This window comes from Diaphorina citri, unplaced genomic scaffold (genome assembly GCF_000475195.1).
Source record: "Diaphorina citri unplaced genomic scaffold, Diaci psyllid genome assembly version 1.1 scaffold3766, whole genome shotgun sequence".
NCBI classification, from domain to species: domain Eukaryota; kingdom Metazoa; phylum Arthropoda; class Insecta; order Hemiptera; family Psyllidae; genus Diaphorina; species Diaphorina citri.
Window position 1 is genome coordinate 3,636 of NW_007381166.1, and position 12,029 is coordinate 15,664.

At 38.9% G+C, this 12,029-nt stretch overlaps 3 protein-coding genes across 3 annotated transcripts in view; all 3 read left to right on the forward strand.

Annotated features, from left to right (window-relative positions):
- Nucleotides 1-1,118, forward strand: part of LOC113472058 (neuroblastoma-amplified sequence-like) — a 3,022-nt gene extending 1,904 nt beyond the window's left edge. The window contains exons 5-6 of the mRNA XM_026831615.1: nt 261-528; nt 908-1,118. Coding sequence (XP_026687416.1) covers nt 261-528; nt 908-1,118 — 479 coding nt within the window. The remainder of the gene's footprint in view (nt 1-260; nt 529-907) is intronic.
- LOC103520544 (neuroblastoma-amplified sequence-like) lies at nt 234-6,401 on the forward strand. The gene is made up of 10 exons (XM_026831616.1): nt 234-528; nt 908-1,098; nt 1,633-1,841; nt 2,589-2,788; nt 3,160-3,299; nt 3,753-3,960; nt 4,239-4,635; nt 4,970-5,321; nt 5,776-6,087; nt 6,358-6,401. Exons 3-10 carry the CDS (start codon nt 1,653-1,655, stop codon nt 6,399-6,401), a joined length of 1,842 nt encoding a protein of 613 aa, XP_026687417.1. The 5' UTR covers nt 234-528; nt 908-1,098; nt 1,633-1,652.
- A 329-nt stretch (nt 6,402-6,730) lies between these two features.
- LOC103520546 lies at nt 6,731-11,897 on the forward strand. The gene is made up of 5 exons (XM_008485645.3): nt 6,731-6,939; nt 7,351-7,541; nt 8,032-8,234; nt 10,998-11,114; nt 11,622-11,897. The coding sequence occupies exons 1-5, from the start codon at nt 6,753-6,755 to the stop codon at nt 11,734-11,736; spliced, it is 813 nt and encodes a 270-aa protein (XP_008483867.1). The 5' UTR covers nt 6,731-6,752; the 3' UTR covers nt 11,737-11,897.
- The last annotated feature ends 132 nt before the right edge of the window (nt 11,898-12,029 follow it).

Consider the following 12,029-nt stretch of genomic DNA (forward strand, 5'->3'; position numbering starts at 1 on the left):
ATTTTTTTTTTTTTTTTTTTAATGAAAATTTAATTTCTATCGTTTAAAAATTAAAAGTCTTTCAATTTATTTACCCCGTCTAGTGTGTCTCATGTTGAAAGGACTTTCGCATTCTATGTAATCTCAGATGCTATGAAAAAGGTTCAAATATTGATCAATAAAAATGCACCACCCTGTAGTTGTAATGGGGTCAGCCTCTCAAAAAAAAAGCGTCAGCATCATAAATTGTATACCTAATTCACATTGAATTTTGATTTCAGCGTGTCGAAACGATTTGACGCAAATAGACATCCGTCAGAAGCTGGCTACATTCGCGCTGACCCATGCCGATTCCGAATACCTTCTCAAACTATTAGAACTCAAGTCAGAACTACGCTATGCTAATGTAAACACTACTGTGGATAGTCTGGATGAATTTCACGAGGCAGCAAGTTCCGAACCGGAGGAATCTCCTGGTTTGTTCTCCGTGTCTCAATTCCTTAACTTGACAGCCACCACTTCATTCTGGAAGAATGTGTTTCAATTGCAGTAAGTGTACATTATTGTATTTTATTTCCACTCATATTTGGAACTTTGGCTCCTTTTAACCATCACCCTACCCTCGGTGGTGTTGTGATCAAGACGCTTGCCTGGTAAACAGGAGGGTGTGGATTCAATCTCAGCCGAAGTATGGAATTTTATCAATATAATTTGAGAATTTGACCACGGTAAATAGTAGTAGCCTACTGCTGGAGTAAAGGGACTTTTGAGTTCTAAGCGAGCAGTATAGATAAACACTATAATTATTATACAGAAAGCTCAGTGGTGCTTATTTTTGGTATTTTGAAGTAAAAAGACCACTGACTAAATTTTTAAACATCGACTTTTCAACTTGACTATATTTTCCTGTTCATTCTTGATTTTTTAGAAAAGAAGAGCTTGAAGACCAGCACATTACAGAATCGTTTGATCAATGCTGTGTGGATGATTTCTATGCTGACCTACATCAGACGTGTTCCTGTGTTGAGAAGAATTGTAGCAAGCTTTACACGACTCACTTTCTCAATTTGAACTTGGCTCTCCGACTTAACATTGATAATGGACGCCCATATGATAAAGGTATTATGCTTGGGATATGATAAAGGTTTATTATTATTAGTTTTTTTTTATGGTGGCAGGATTCTTTCTCTTGAAGAAGCTCTTCTACCCATCCACTTTCTTATGTGAGTCCCTGATGTCTCTATATAGCTTTCCAGAATATCCTCTGTAGATTTTAGTGATTTTCAGTAAGAAGGTATGATAGTAGCACAAAGTGTTTCGATTTAGCCTCCTTTTATTAACTTTTGTAATGTAATAAAATTAATGGACCTTGGTGATGGTGCTCGCCCCCTAAGTGAGAGACCGCGAGTTTGAATCTCAACCAAGGCATGTATTTATTTATTTGAGGCTTGGTTACTGTAGTATTTTATTATAGCATATTACAACCAACCTTGGAAGTAGGCGTTTCAAAATTGCCCCTTTCGTACAAGCTTAACCCATCCTTTAGGGCTTTTCGTCCCTTCACCTTAGCCTCGGAGTGGGCCTTTTATTGTATTGTATTGTATTGTATTGTATTCAATGAAGTATTCTATCCAATGTCTTCTTTATACACAGCGCTAGTGACCTGTGCCCGTATGATATTCGGTGTGGACTCGGCCTTAGCTCTCACCTATCTGCTATGTCTTCAAGATGTGGCGGCCAGTGAAGAGTGTTTCAACAATATCCCTCTCACTGAATTCACTTGCAGAGCCGCCTTGCTGTGTTTTGCATTGCATCATTTGAGATCCGTGGATCCGACAGTCGTTCATCTGCCTCCCCATCAGGTAAGTGAGGATTTTTGGTAAAATTTCCTTTAAAAAGGAATTTTAATTGTGTTGAGCATAAATTTATTGCTTGTCACAAATGTCGTTCCCCGCTTAAAATAATACGCTAAATTTCATGACTTGACTTGGACTCGAACCACCAACTTCCAGATCCGAAGTCCACCGTGCTAACCACTACACCACTGAGGTTGGTTTCCCTTTAAAGATGGTCTTTTTTTTGTGGTCAGTGATAATTTGATGTTCTGTCCCGAAACTCAATACTATGTCCCGAGGAGAGACAGCTCCTTTACCCTTCGATTTTTTTTATTTATTTATTTTTATTATTATTATTATTATTATTATTTTAATAAAATTGTTGACTGTAACAATGTAAGTAACATTGTTGACTGTCAAGGGTATTCACTTCAAACTTTTACTTACGAAAGTACTGTATGGCAGATACAAAAAGATGTCTTTTCTTTACTCTGCCAACACCATTCGGCGAAAGCTTGATTTTTTCCCCATCAAGAAATATCGTACAAGTCCTGACATTAATTTCTTTCCTTACACCTATAGCCATCATTTTTTTCCCCAGATTGGGTGATTTTTTCCCTCATCAATATATTTAGTACAACGTACTGACATTCACTAATCACTGTGATCAATGCTGTGAGGTAAAAATCGAATAAATTCCTGACGTTGACTTTTCCGTTCAGAGGATCAATGCTGTGAGGTAAAAATCTAATCCTGACTGACTTTTCCGTACAGGTGATCAATGCTATGAAGAAAATCGTACAGGATCCAAACGTTCAGGAATCAGCTGCGGTCAAATTGTTCACGAGACATGTCCAATACGAAGAGCAATTCTCCTGTATTGAACAACTGAAGAGGTTTGAATGCGGAGTGGATGTGAGGAGATTCATAACAGATCCGATCTACCGAGAAGATACTGTGCTGGGACTTGCAATGTAAGGATGGAGGGTTCTCCAGACCAGATTTTTAGATTTTTTGTTTACCGTAGGTCCTCTTGTTCTTTAACCAAAGTATTTATTTGTTCCTACATCATTCCAAATTTACCGTGGAAGGCATCTGTCGATCATTTCCTTCTCACGGTGCACGACTCTCTGTCTCAACACCTCCATAGAATAGATATCAAAAACTCTCCTAACTGTCCTTTATGTTCCCTTAACTGTTCCATGAAACAAGCACACCTAAATTCCTGTCCAGCCTTTAAAGCCAGCAGTTCCATTGAAGAAAAATATTGGGACCCGCGTAGGAAAATGGCCTAATGATCAATGTCCCGACATTTGTAAACACCAACATTTATTTGTTCCCGCAGGAGTGACTCAGGAGAAATGCTATCCCTAGCCTTGTTCCTAGCAGACAAGTACAACTTGGACGTATATCAGATTGTCAAGCAGCATGCTATGACTTTACTCATCGGATCAAATGCTCCACAGAAGCTTCATTTCTGGGAATGCTAAATATCTCTTAGTAGCGCTTCCAAACTGTTTTGACTTGGTGGGGTGGAGCGCTACTGCGCTCCTTAATGCCTTCACTTATAGAATACTCGTAACATAAAAGACTACGCGGAGACTGTGTGGTGTTAATTTCCATCGATTCACGCCCAAATGTTGACTGTGTGACGTGTGGTCTAGTCACTGACAAACTGGGTGTCAAGAGATAATATGGTTCAAATCTATGTATTTTTCGGCGAAATTCAAAACTATAAAAAGTTTCTGGACCGAATGTTTCGACCCCGCCGGGAATCGAACCTGGGACCTCCGGCGTGCAACTACCACTCGTCTACGGATGTTAAGGTGGTCTCTTCTTGGTCCCTTGTGTACCGCATCCATTTTGTTTAGGACTATTGCACTGAAGGCCGCGGAGGTTGCTCACATTTTTTTTTTTTTTTTTTGATGATTATTGAAGTTCCTGGCGTGGCGGACGAAGCCTATGAGAAAGACAAGTACGACAAGTTTCGTCTTCAGTCTGGTGTCCGATCTGCCATAGAGTATGCCCGCGAGTCAAATGCCAGGGCAGTCGAATATATTCTCACATTCCATGGAGAACAGGTTCTCCCCTATTGGCTGCATTTTCTCGACAACTTTCCGGAGATTTGTGATCCTAAAGTTTACAAGTAAGGTTTTTATTCACAATTCATTAGATTTTTTCTCCAAAATATCGCTCTGGAAAATACTGAATAAAAACACTGACCTCTTATAAAGTACCCATGTATGTCAATAGGGTGAAGGATATAGCAGGTGTGCATTTTAAAACTGTTGGTTGGAAAGTTTGATATTTGGTTGAATGCAATACATTGAAAATAAATTCCCAAAGTCTTTTCTTGTTTCCTTGCACATACGGAGTCCTAGTTCATTGTAAGTTTTTAAAATCGTCCTTGTTCTACTTTTTCAGAGACCTCCTTCCCGAGTGCAGTAGTGACGGGACACCGCACACTTGGGAACAGAAAAACCTGCGTGACAAAGACTGGTGCGAGCTGAAATGGGGTTCCTACATTGAAGATATAGATATCACTGAACCACCTATCCTAGAGTATACCAAAGAGATCATCATGAACTGGTATGAGAAGCGAGTCAAAGCTGTAGTGGAGCGAAGTGGTCTTGTAGAAGTAGGCATTGAGTTGGTGAAGATAGCACTCGATAAGAACATTGGCGGACTGGACGCTTTGCATTGTGATTTGTTGACGTTGGAATCGATTGTGTTCTCCTACGAAGATGAACTGTCCTATATGACGCTAGAACAGTTGCAGAACATTGAGCCTGCCAAACGTATGATCCTGTTGACTAGCAAGGTAAGGAAATTTTCTGATGCTAGTAGAAATAATTAGAATTTACCTCGAATGGTGTACCTTGTGATTAAGGCGACGATCTCTTTCCTGGTGTCGAAGTTTTTTCGGCTTTGTGCTTAGAGAGTTCGGGGTGCACTCAGCATCTGAGGACAATAGCTACTTGACTCGAGTAGCGATCAGTGACGAAATTACAGGTCAAAGAAACGAGCGATGATAAACGTGATGATTGAGTAAATGAAATACTTGTAATACTGTGATACGCACAAAGTTGTGAAGAGGAAATTGCTTCACCACAAATAATTCATGATTTGATTGCATTCCTTCTTTCATATTTCAGAAAGAGCATGTGTTTCTCTCCGACCTAACGCACAAGATCATACCTTATCTCGAGCGTATGGCCCATCTACACGGGCGAGACTTCAAGAAATCTCTCGTACTCAACTACTTCAAGCAACTCTCGGTAGATAGCATTGTATACCTGTATCTGTTCACGAAGCGCTTCAACTGGCGACTCCTGTGTGAGGATGCTAACGATCTGAGTAGTGTGGTGATAGCTAGTGTGTTGGCGTGTAGAAATAATGAGCCCGAGCAGTATGAGAGGATAAATCAGACGCTAGCCTTGGTCACGAATCTGGATGTGAGCGTGGAGATGTTGGGCAGACTCAAACATATGGATGCTATCCTTGCTTGTGAGTATCATTCAAAAGATGGATTCTTAAAAAATTTCATTTGTTCTCGACAGTTTGAGTTTGATAGTTTTGAAGCCATGTGCCTAAAAGCATTGTAGGAAATGTCGAGGTACTTCATACATTCAAGTCCCCAAGCAAAACATCTGAAGATGAAACAGTAAGCATACAGAATAAACTGTTTAATTGGAAAATTGCCATTGCCAATCAAGGTAAACTTATAGCTATCTTACACAGAGGGGCCCAATTGATCAATATTGTTGTTTTTTTTTTCTAATTGATCTGAAATAAAATTTCAGGTCTAATGTACACCGTTCAAAAATGTTTAAAATGGACAAAGATTTGGGGAATAAATAGCCCGGTTCTTCTTATTTTCCTTCTCCTCCTCCTTCTTTTTCTTCTTCTTCCTCCCCGTTTTTTTACAAACGCTTAAACATACTTTCCTCGGTTATTCCAGGCAGCAACATATTACAACGATACAACATCGATCACACCTGGGAGTTCGTGTACAAGAACAGAACCAACCCAGACACAGCCAACGAGATTCTCAACAAAGTAGTGGCCTCCATAGAAACCAACATGAGTCCATTCAACATCCAGTTTGTTCACAATCTACTCGAGGATTTGAGATTACTCCAAGCCAGACTGTTTCAATGTGTACCCGTGCAGGATGTCTATAGGAAATACGTACATGGGCTTCTCCTAAGCAAGAACATCTATGCTATACAACATTGTGAGAGCATTATATCAACGAGTGCACGGGACAGAGGTAAATTCAACGAGTTTTTTTTAGCTTCTAAAGCTGTGTCGACCGGCCTATGTTATCGAGGCAGTGTGGATGGTTCAGTCGATGTCGATCGAACGCCAGTCGACTATGTGTGGACACGCCTTAAGAACCAGCAGCTCTATTAATAAATAGGGTGTCCATCATAAGGAACATTGTTTTCGTCCTTTATATTAACAACAGACTTTTTAGTTTTAAATTGGATTCAAAATTTTTGATTCAACTGAGAAATGAGTAATCTTTGTGGAATTCCAGGATCCTGGAATTTTTTTTTCTGTTTATATCGGAAACTCCTATGACGTCATACGCGCTAAAAAATTCAAAGACCTCTGAACAAGAGTCGAAATGAGCGAGTCGCTTACTCCTTTTTTGTGATTAGATTAGATTAGAGGTACCGTACCATTCAATGTACATAGATGATAGCTTTATACGTTTGTAGTTGTATAAAGAAGAAAGAAGTGATTTGGAAAAAAAACTTTACAACGATAAAGGCTTGATTCAAAAGAAAAGAGAGAGATTTCAATGATCACACATTAAAAACTGTGGGCGTGGGCATTTCTTTACTTTAACATTACTAGTGGCGTAGCATGCGTGTATAATGCTGCATTACATTCGTACGAGAGTTGAATTAAGAATATTAATTAACCCAAATGACCTCTTTTTCTACCAGATTTACCCAAGAGATATTCGAAAAGTTACCAGGCTCTAATCATCAGAGCTTTACGTCCCTGTTCAAGTTTGTTCAAAGTTTTGAAAGTTCTCCGCCTATCAGTTTGGCCAACATGACACTCAAGGATCATCTCAAACTTCTTATCAAAGTTACTGTCACCTCTCCAGGTAAGATTTTTTTTTTTTTTTTTTTTTTTTTTTTCTTCTTTTAATTGTCCTATTCCTTTAGATATATTTTCCTATGTCCAAAGTTCATTAGGTAATGAGTGTAATGACTTTAATTAAATTAAGTGTCCAAAATAACTTCCCACATCACACGTACGTGGTATATACAAAATTCACTTTTGTGTGATTTATCATCCCCCTATCCCAGTTGAATAGAAAAGTAGAAACCAAATCTTCTTCTTCCTAGCCTTTTCCTATTTAAATAGGGTCGGCGTTTCTTGTCAGTCTCTTCCAGGCAGCCCTATTGTGTACCTCGTATCCTAATGAATTTTACGCACCCAAGCCTTGATTCACACAATCATTCCATCTCCATAAATAAATAATTAACTGAAATTTATATTTCTTTCCCCACAGAGATAAATTACAAGTCCCTGTTAGATGGCCACATTCTAGACTCAATCGATCCGATATTGACTGATAGTACATTGCAGTCTCTGATTCGACTTCTCAAATCGTTACCTCCTCATTTGAAATCAGCAGTCAATCTATCTTCCGTCTACTATCGACTGCTGATGAAAAATCTCAACTCCTATGAACAGTCTATGGTAACTTTTTCAAAGATTTTTTTTTCTTCTTCAGATAAGAAAAGAGTACTCTCTCCTATTACCGATCGTTTTTTTGTTTCCCTCTGTGTGTTTGATACAATCATACATACACATTACACAGCATACGGTAGGTTTCTCAGGCTCTAATTATATTGTAGAGAGCTCTATAATAAGGATAGCTGTGGGTCTTGATTGATTGATTGATTAACAAATCAACGGGTAAAACCCATATATAGTAACTCTTAGTACTAAAGAGCCTTGAACGAGGTATAAATCGGGGAAAATTGCAGTAGTTCAGTTCCTATTTGACCAAAATCCAATGACCAATTTTCCTTGTAACAGTTTGGCTTTTTTTTTATTAAAGTCGGACAAGCCAGTCGAAAGTTATGGTGATATGAACCATGATGTAAATGGAAAATTCTCGAGTTAATAAATAAGTTAATATGTACTTGGAATTCAAGTAGCTCACTCCGCTGTTCTTCCATTTCAGAACGCTACAGCAGACGGCAAAATAGTGGATGAAATGGTAGAGTTCTTCAAGAAGAGTTCCCCCTATTTCAGCAAGATGGATACTGCAGACATCACTAGTTTCATGAAACAGATGATCTTCTCGAACAAGTTTGATGTGAACATTACTAGCAGAGGTCGAGTAGTCACATTAGCCACGCAGTATTTACTGCAGAATGTTGATCAGTAAGTCCGTTTGTTTGTTTGTTTTTTTTTTTTTACAATGAAAATGTTTTGACTTTGACTCGTTACAAGCGCATAATTTGTTAACCGTCATTCCTAGACATCTAATATGTACACCAATCGATTCCTCGTGAAAAGTTACATTAGAAAGACTCCTTCCAATCTTAAATACTCAAATGGGAACTCTTGGTATTCAGAAAATCGTGTTGAAATATTTGAGGATATCACAGAGAGGGACCAGAGAATAGAGAACCTTCCAACCTGAAAGCAGAAGAGAGAATGAGCTCTGACAAAAATCTAGGTATGAAGAAATCTCCCCTTGACCCCCTACTATCAAAATGATAGTAGGATATCAGGGGAAATGTAGGGGGTTGAGGAGAGGTTTCTCCTACATTTTGACAGTGGTTTTGAACCTCATTTGTTCATCTCCCCTTCAATTTCCAAGCTAGAAGGTTCTCATCGATTCCTCTGTGTTCATGTATTAGTTCGCGGTATTCACGGTTCTTTCGTGTTATCCGCGGTTTGTTCGCGATATCCGCGGTTTGTTCGCGGTATTCACGGTTCTTTCGCGGTATCCGCGGTTTCGTTCGCGATATCCGCGGTTCGTTCGCGATATCCGCCGTATTAGTTCGCGGTATTCACGGTTCTTTCGTGTTATCCGCGGTTTGTTCACGATATCCGCGGTTTGTTCGCGGTATTCACGGTTCTTTCGCGGTATCCGCGGTTTCGTTCGCGATATCCGCAGTTCGTTCGCGATATCCGCGGTTTGTTCGCGGTATTCACGGTTCTTTCGCGGTATCCGCGGTTTGTTCGCGATATCCGCGGTTCGTTCGCGGTATTCACGGTTCCTTCGCGGTATCCGCGGTTTGTTCGCGGTATTCACGGTTCTTTCGCGGTATCCGCGGTTTGTTCGCGATATCCGCGGTTCGTTCGCGGTATTCACGGTTCCTTCGCGGTATCCGCGGTTTGTTCGCGGTATTCACGGTTCTTTCGCGGTATCCGCGGTTTCGTTCGCGATATCCGCGGTTCGTTCGCGATATCTGCGGTTTATTCGCGCTATCCGTGACTTATTCGTGGTATCCACATTTTGTTCTGGTCAGATAAAGGGTTCCAACTTTCTAAAAAGTTCACTTGGTACAGCTTACAAGACATTTATTATCAGAGTTCTGGAAGAATGTGTTTCAATTGCAGTAAGTGTACATTATTGTATTTTATTTCCACTCATATTTGGAACTTTGGCTCCTTTTAACCATCACCCTACCCTCGGTGGTGTAGTGATCAAGACGCTTGCCTGGTAAACAGGAGGGTGTGGATTCAATATCAGCCGAAGTATGGAATTTTATCAATATAATTTGAGAATTTGACCACGGTAAATAGTAGTAGCCTACTGCTGGAGTAAAGGGACTTTGTTCAATCTCAGCCGAAGTATGGAATTTTATCAATATAATTTGAGAATTTGACCACGGTAAATAGTAGTAGCCTACTGTTGGAGTAAAGGGACTTTTGAGTTCTAAGCGAGCAGTATAGATTACTATAGATAAACACTATAGTTATTATACAGAAAGCTCAGTGGTGCTTAACTTTGGTATTTTGAAGTAAAAAGACCACTGACTAAATTTTTTTCTAAGCGAGCAGTATAGATAAACACTATAGTTATTATACAGAAAGCTCAGTGGTGCTTAACTTTGGTATTTTGAAGTAAAAAGACCACTGACTAAATTTTTAAACATCGACTTTTCAACTTGAATATATTTTCCTGTTCATTCTTTATTTTTAGAAAAGAAGAGCTAGAAGACCAGCACATTACAGAATCGTTTGATCAATGCTGTGTGGATGATTTCTATGCAGACCTTCACCAGACGTGTTCCTGTGTTGAGAAGAATTGTAGCAAGCTCTACACGACTCACTTCCTCAATTTGAACTTGGCTCTCCGACTTAACATTGACAATGGACGTCCTTATGATAAAGGTATTATGCTTGGGATTGTTTATTATTATTAGTTTTTTTATGGTGGCAGGATTCTTTCTCCTGAAGAAGCTCTTCTACCCATCCACTTTCTTATGTGAGTCCCTGATGTCTCTATATAGCTTTCCAGAATATCCTCTGTAGATTTTAGTCAATGGACGCCCATATGATAAAGGTATTATGCTTGGGATTGTTTATTATTGTTAGTTTTTTTATGGTGGCAGGATTCTTTCTCCTGAAGAAGATCTTCTACCCATCCACTTTCTTATGTGAGTCCCTGATGTCTCTATAAAGCTTTCCAGAATATCCTCTGTAGATTTTAGTGATTTTCAGTAAGAAGGTATGGTAGTAGCACAAAGTGTTTCGAGCTAGCCTCCTTATATTAACTTTTGTAATGTAATAAAATTAATGGACCTTGGTGATGGTGCTCGCCCCCCAAGTGAGAGACCGCGAGTTTAAATCTCAACCAAGTATTTATCTATTTATTTGAGGCTTGGTTACTGTAGTATTTTATTATAGCATGTTACAACCAACCTTGGAAGTATCATAATCAAAATTGCGCGGTTTGTTCGCGCTATCCGTGACTTATTCGCGGTATCCGCGGTTTGTTTGCGCTATCCGTGACTTATTCGCGGTATCCGCGGTTTGTTCGCGGTATCCACATTTTGTTCTGGTCAGATAAAGGGTTCCAACTTTCTAAAAAGTTCACTTGGTACAGCTTACAAGACATTTTATTATCAGATATGTAGATAAAAAGAAAACTAACCACTGTACTAAAAGACATCTCCCTCTCCTCCTCAGGAATGATTGGCCAGCCTTGAAAGACAATCTAGTCAGCTGGCAAGATCATATTCGACGAGTTAAGCAAGTGCATACGGTGATACCTATACAAGATACAAGACAGGCGCAGTTATTAGAGTAAGTTGTACCGGATTATTACATCTCTATTGTTGTAAACAAAGCCATCACATGGGCTATTAATGAGCTCCATGTCACTTCAACCTGATAAGATCTTTTGTGACTTGGATATACCCATACTCGCATTATTTTCAGTCCTATCACCAAGATAATATCCATTTGTTTGTGTGTTAGAAATGAAATCCCTGGATATTATTTTAAGGCGAGCCTCCTTTTATTAACTTTTGTAATGTGATAAAATTAATGTACCTTGTATTCAATGAAGTATTCTATCCAATGTCTTCTTTATACACAGCGCTAGTGACCTGTGCCCGTATGATATTCGGTGTGGACTCGGCTTTCATAGCATACCTTTTCCATAGAAGTAACTTTTTAGATCTTTTAATAAGCTTGTTGGCTTGTAAGCTTCTAATAAGTTTGGAAAAAAGGAAGGATTTTTTCATATCCTAGACACCCAAATTTTTTCTTCGCGATTATTAAAATTTCTCTTGGTCTGGTCTTTTTCAGAGAAATTTTGCAGATCCCATTGAGTGAGGAAAAGCTAGAGGACATCCTGAACAGAGCAGTAGAAAATTCTGTTATTCCCAACTCAAACGCAATTTTGACTGTGATGAAGTATTAATCTTGTTTTCCCTAGACAAAAGGTAGGATACCCAATTTGACTAGATATCAAGTTTACCTAGATTGTATGATAGGCACTGTCCTTGTGGTTAGTTCAATTTTAGAATAGGTATATAAATACCCAGGTAGCAATGGAAATGTTCCTAGGTAGATTTTTCCCCATTAGTCTATCCACAATTCTACATATTTAGGTCAAATTTAGCTCTCAAACCTAAAGACATTAAAAATATGTAGGTACGTTGTTTTTTTTTTTTTTTTTTTTTTTTTTTTTTTTTTTTTTTTTTTTTTTTTTTT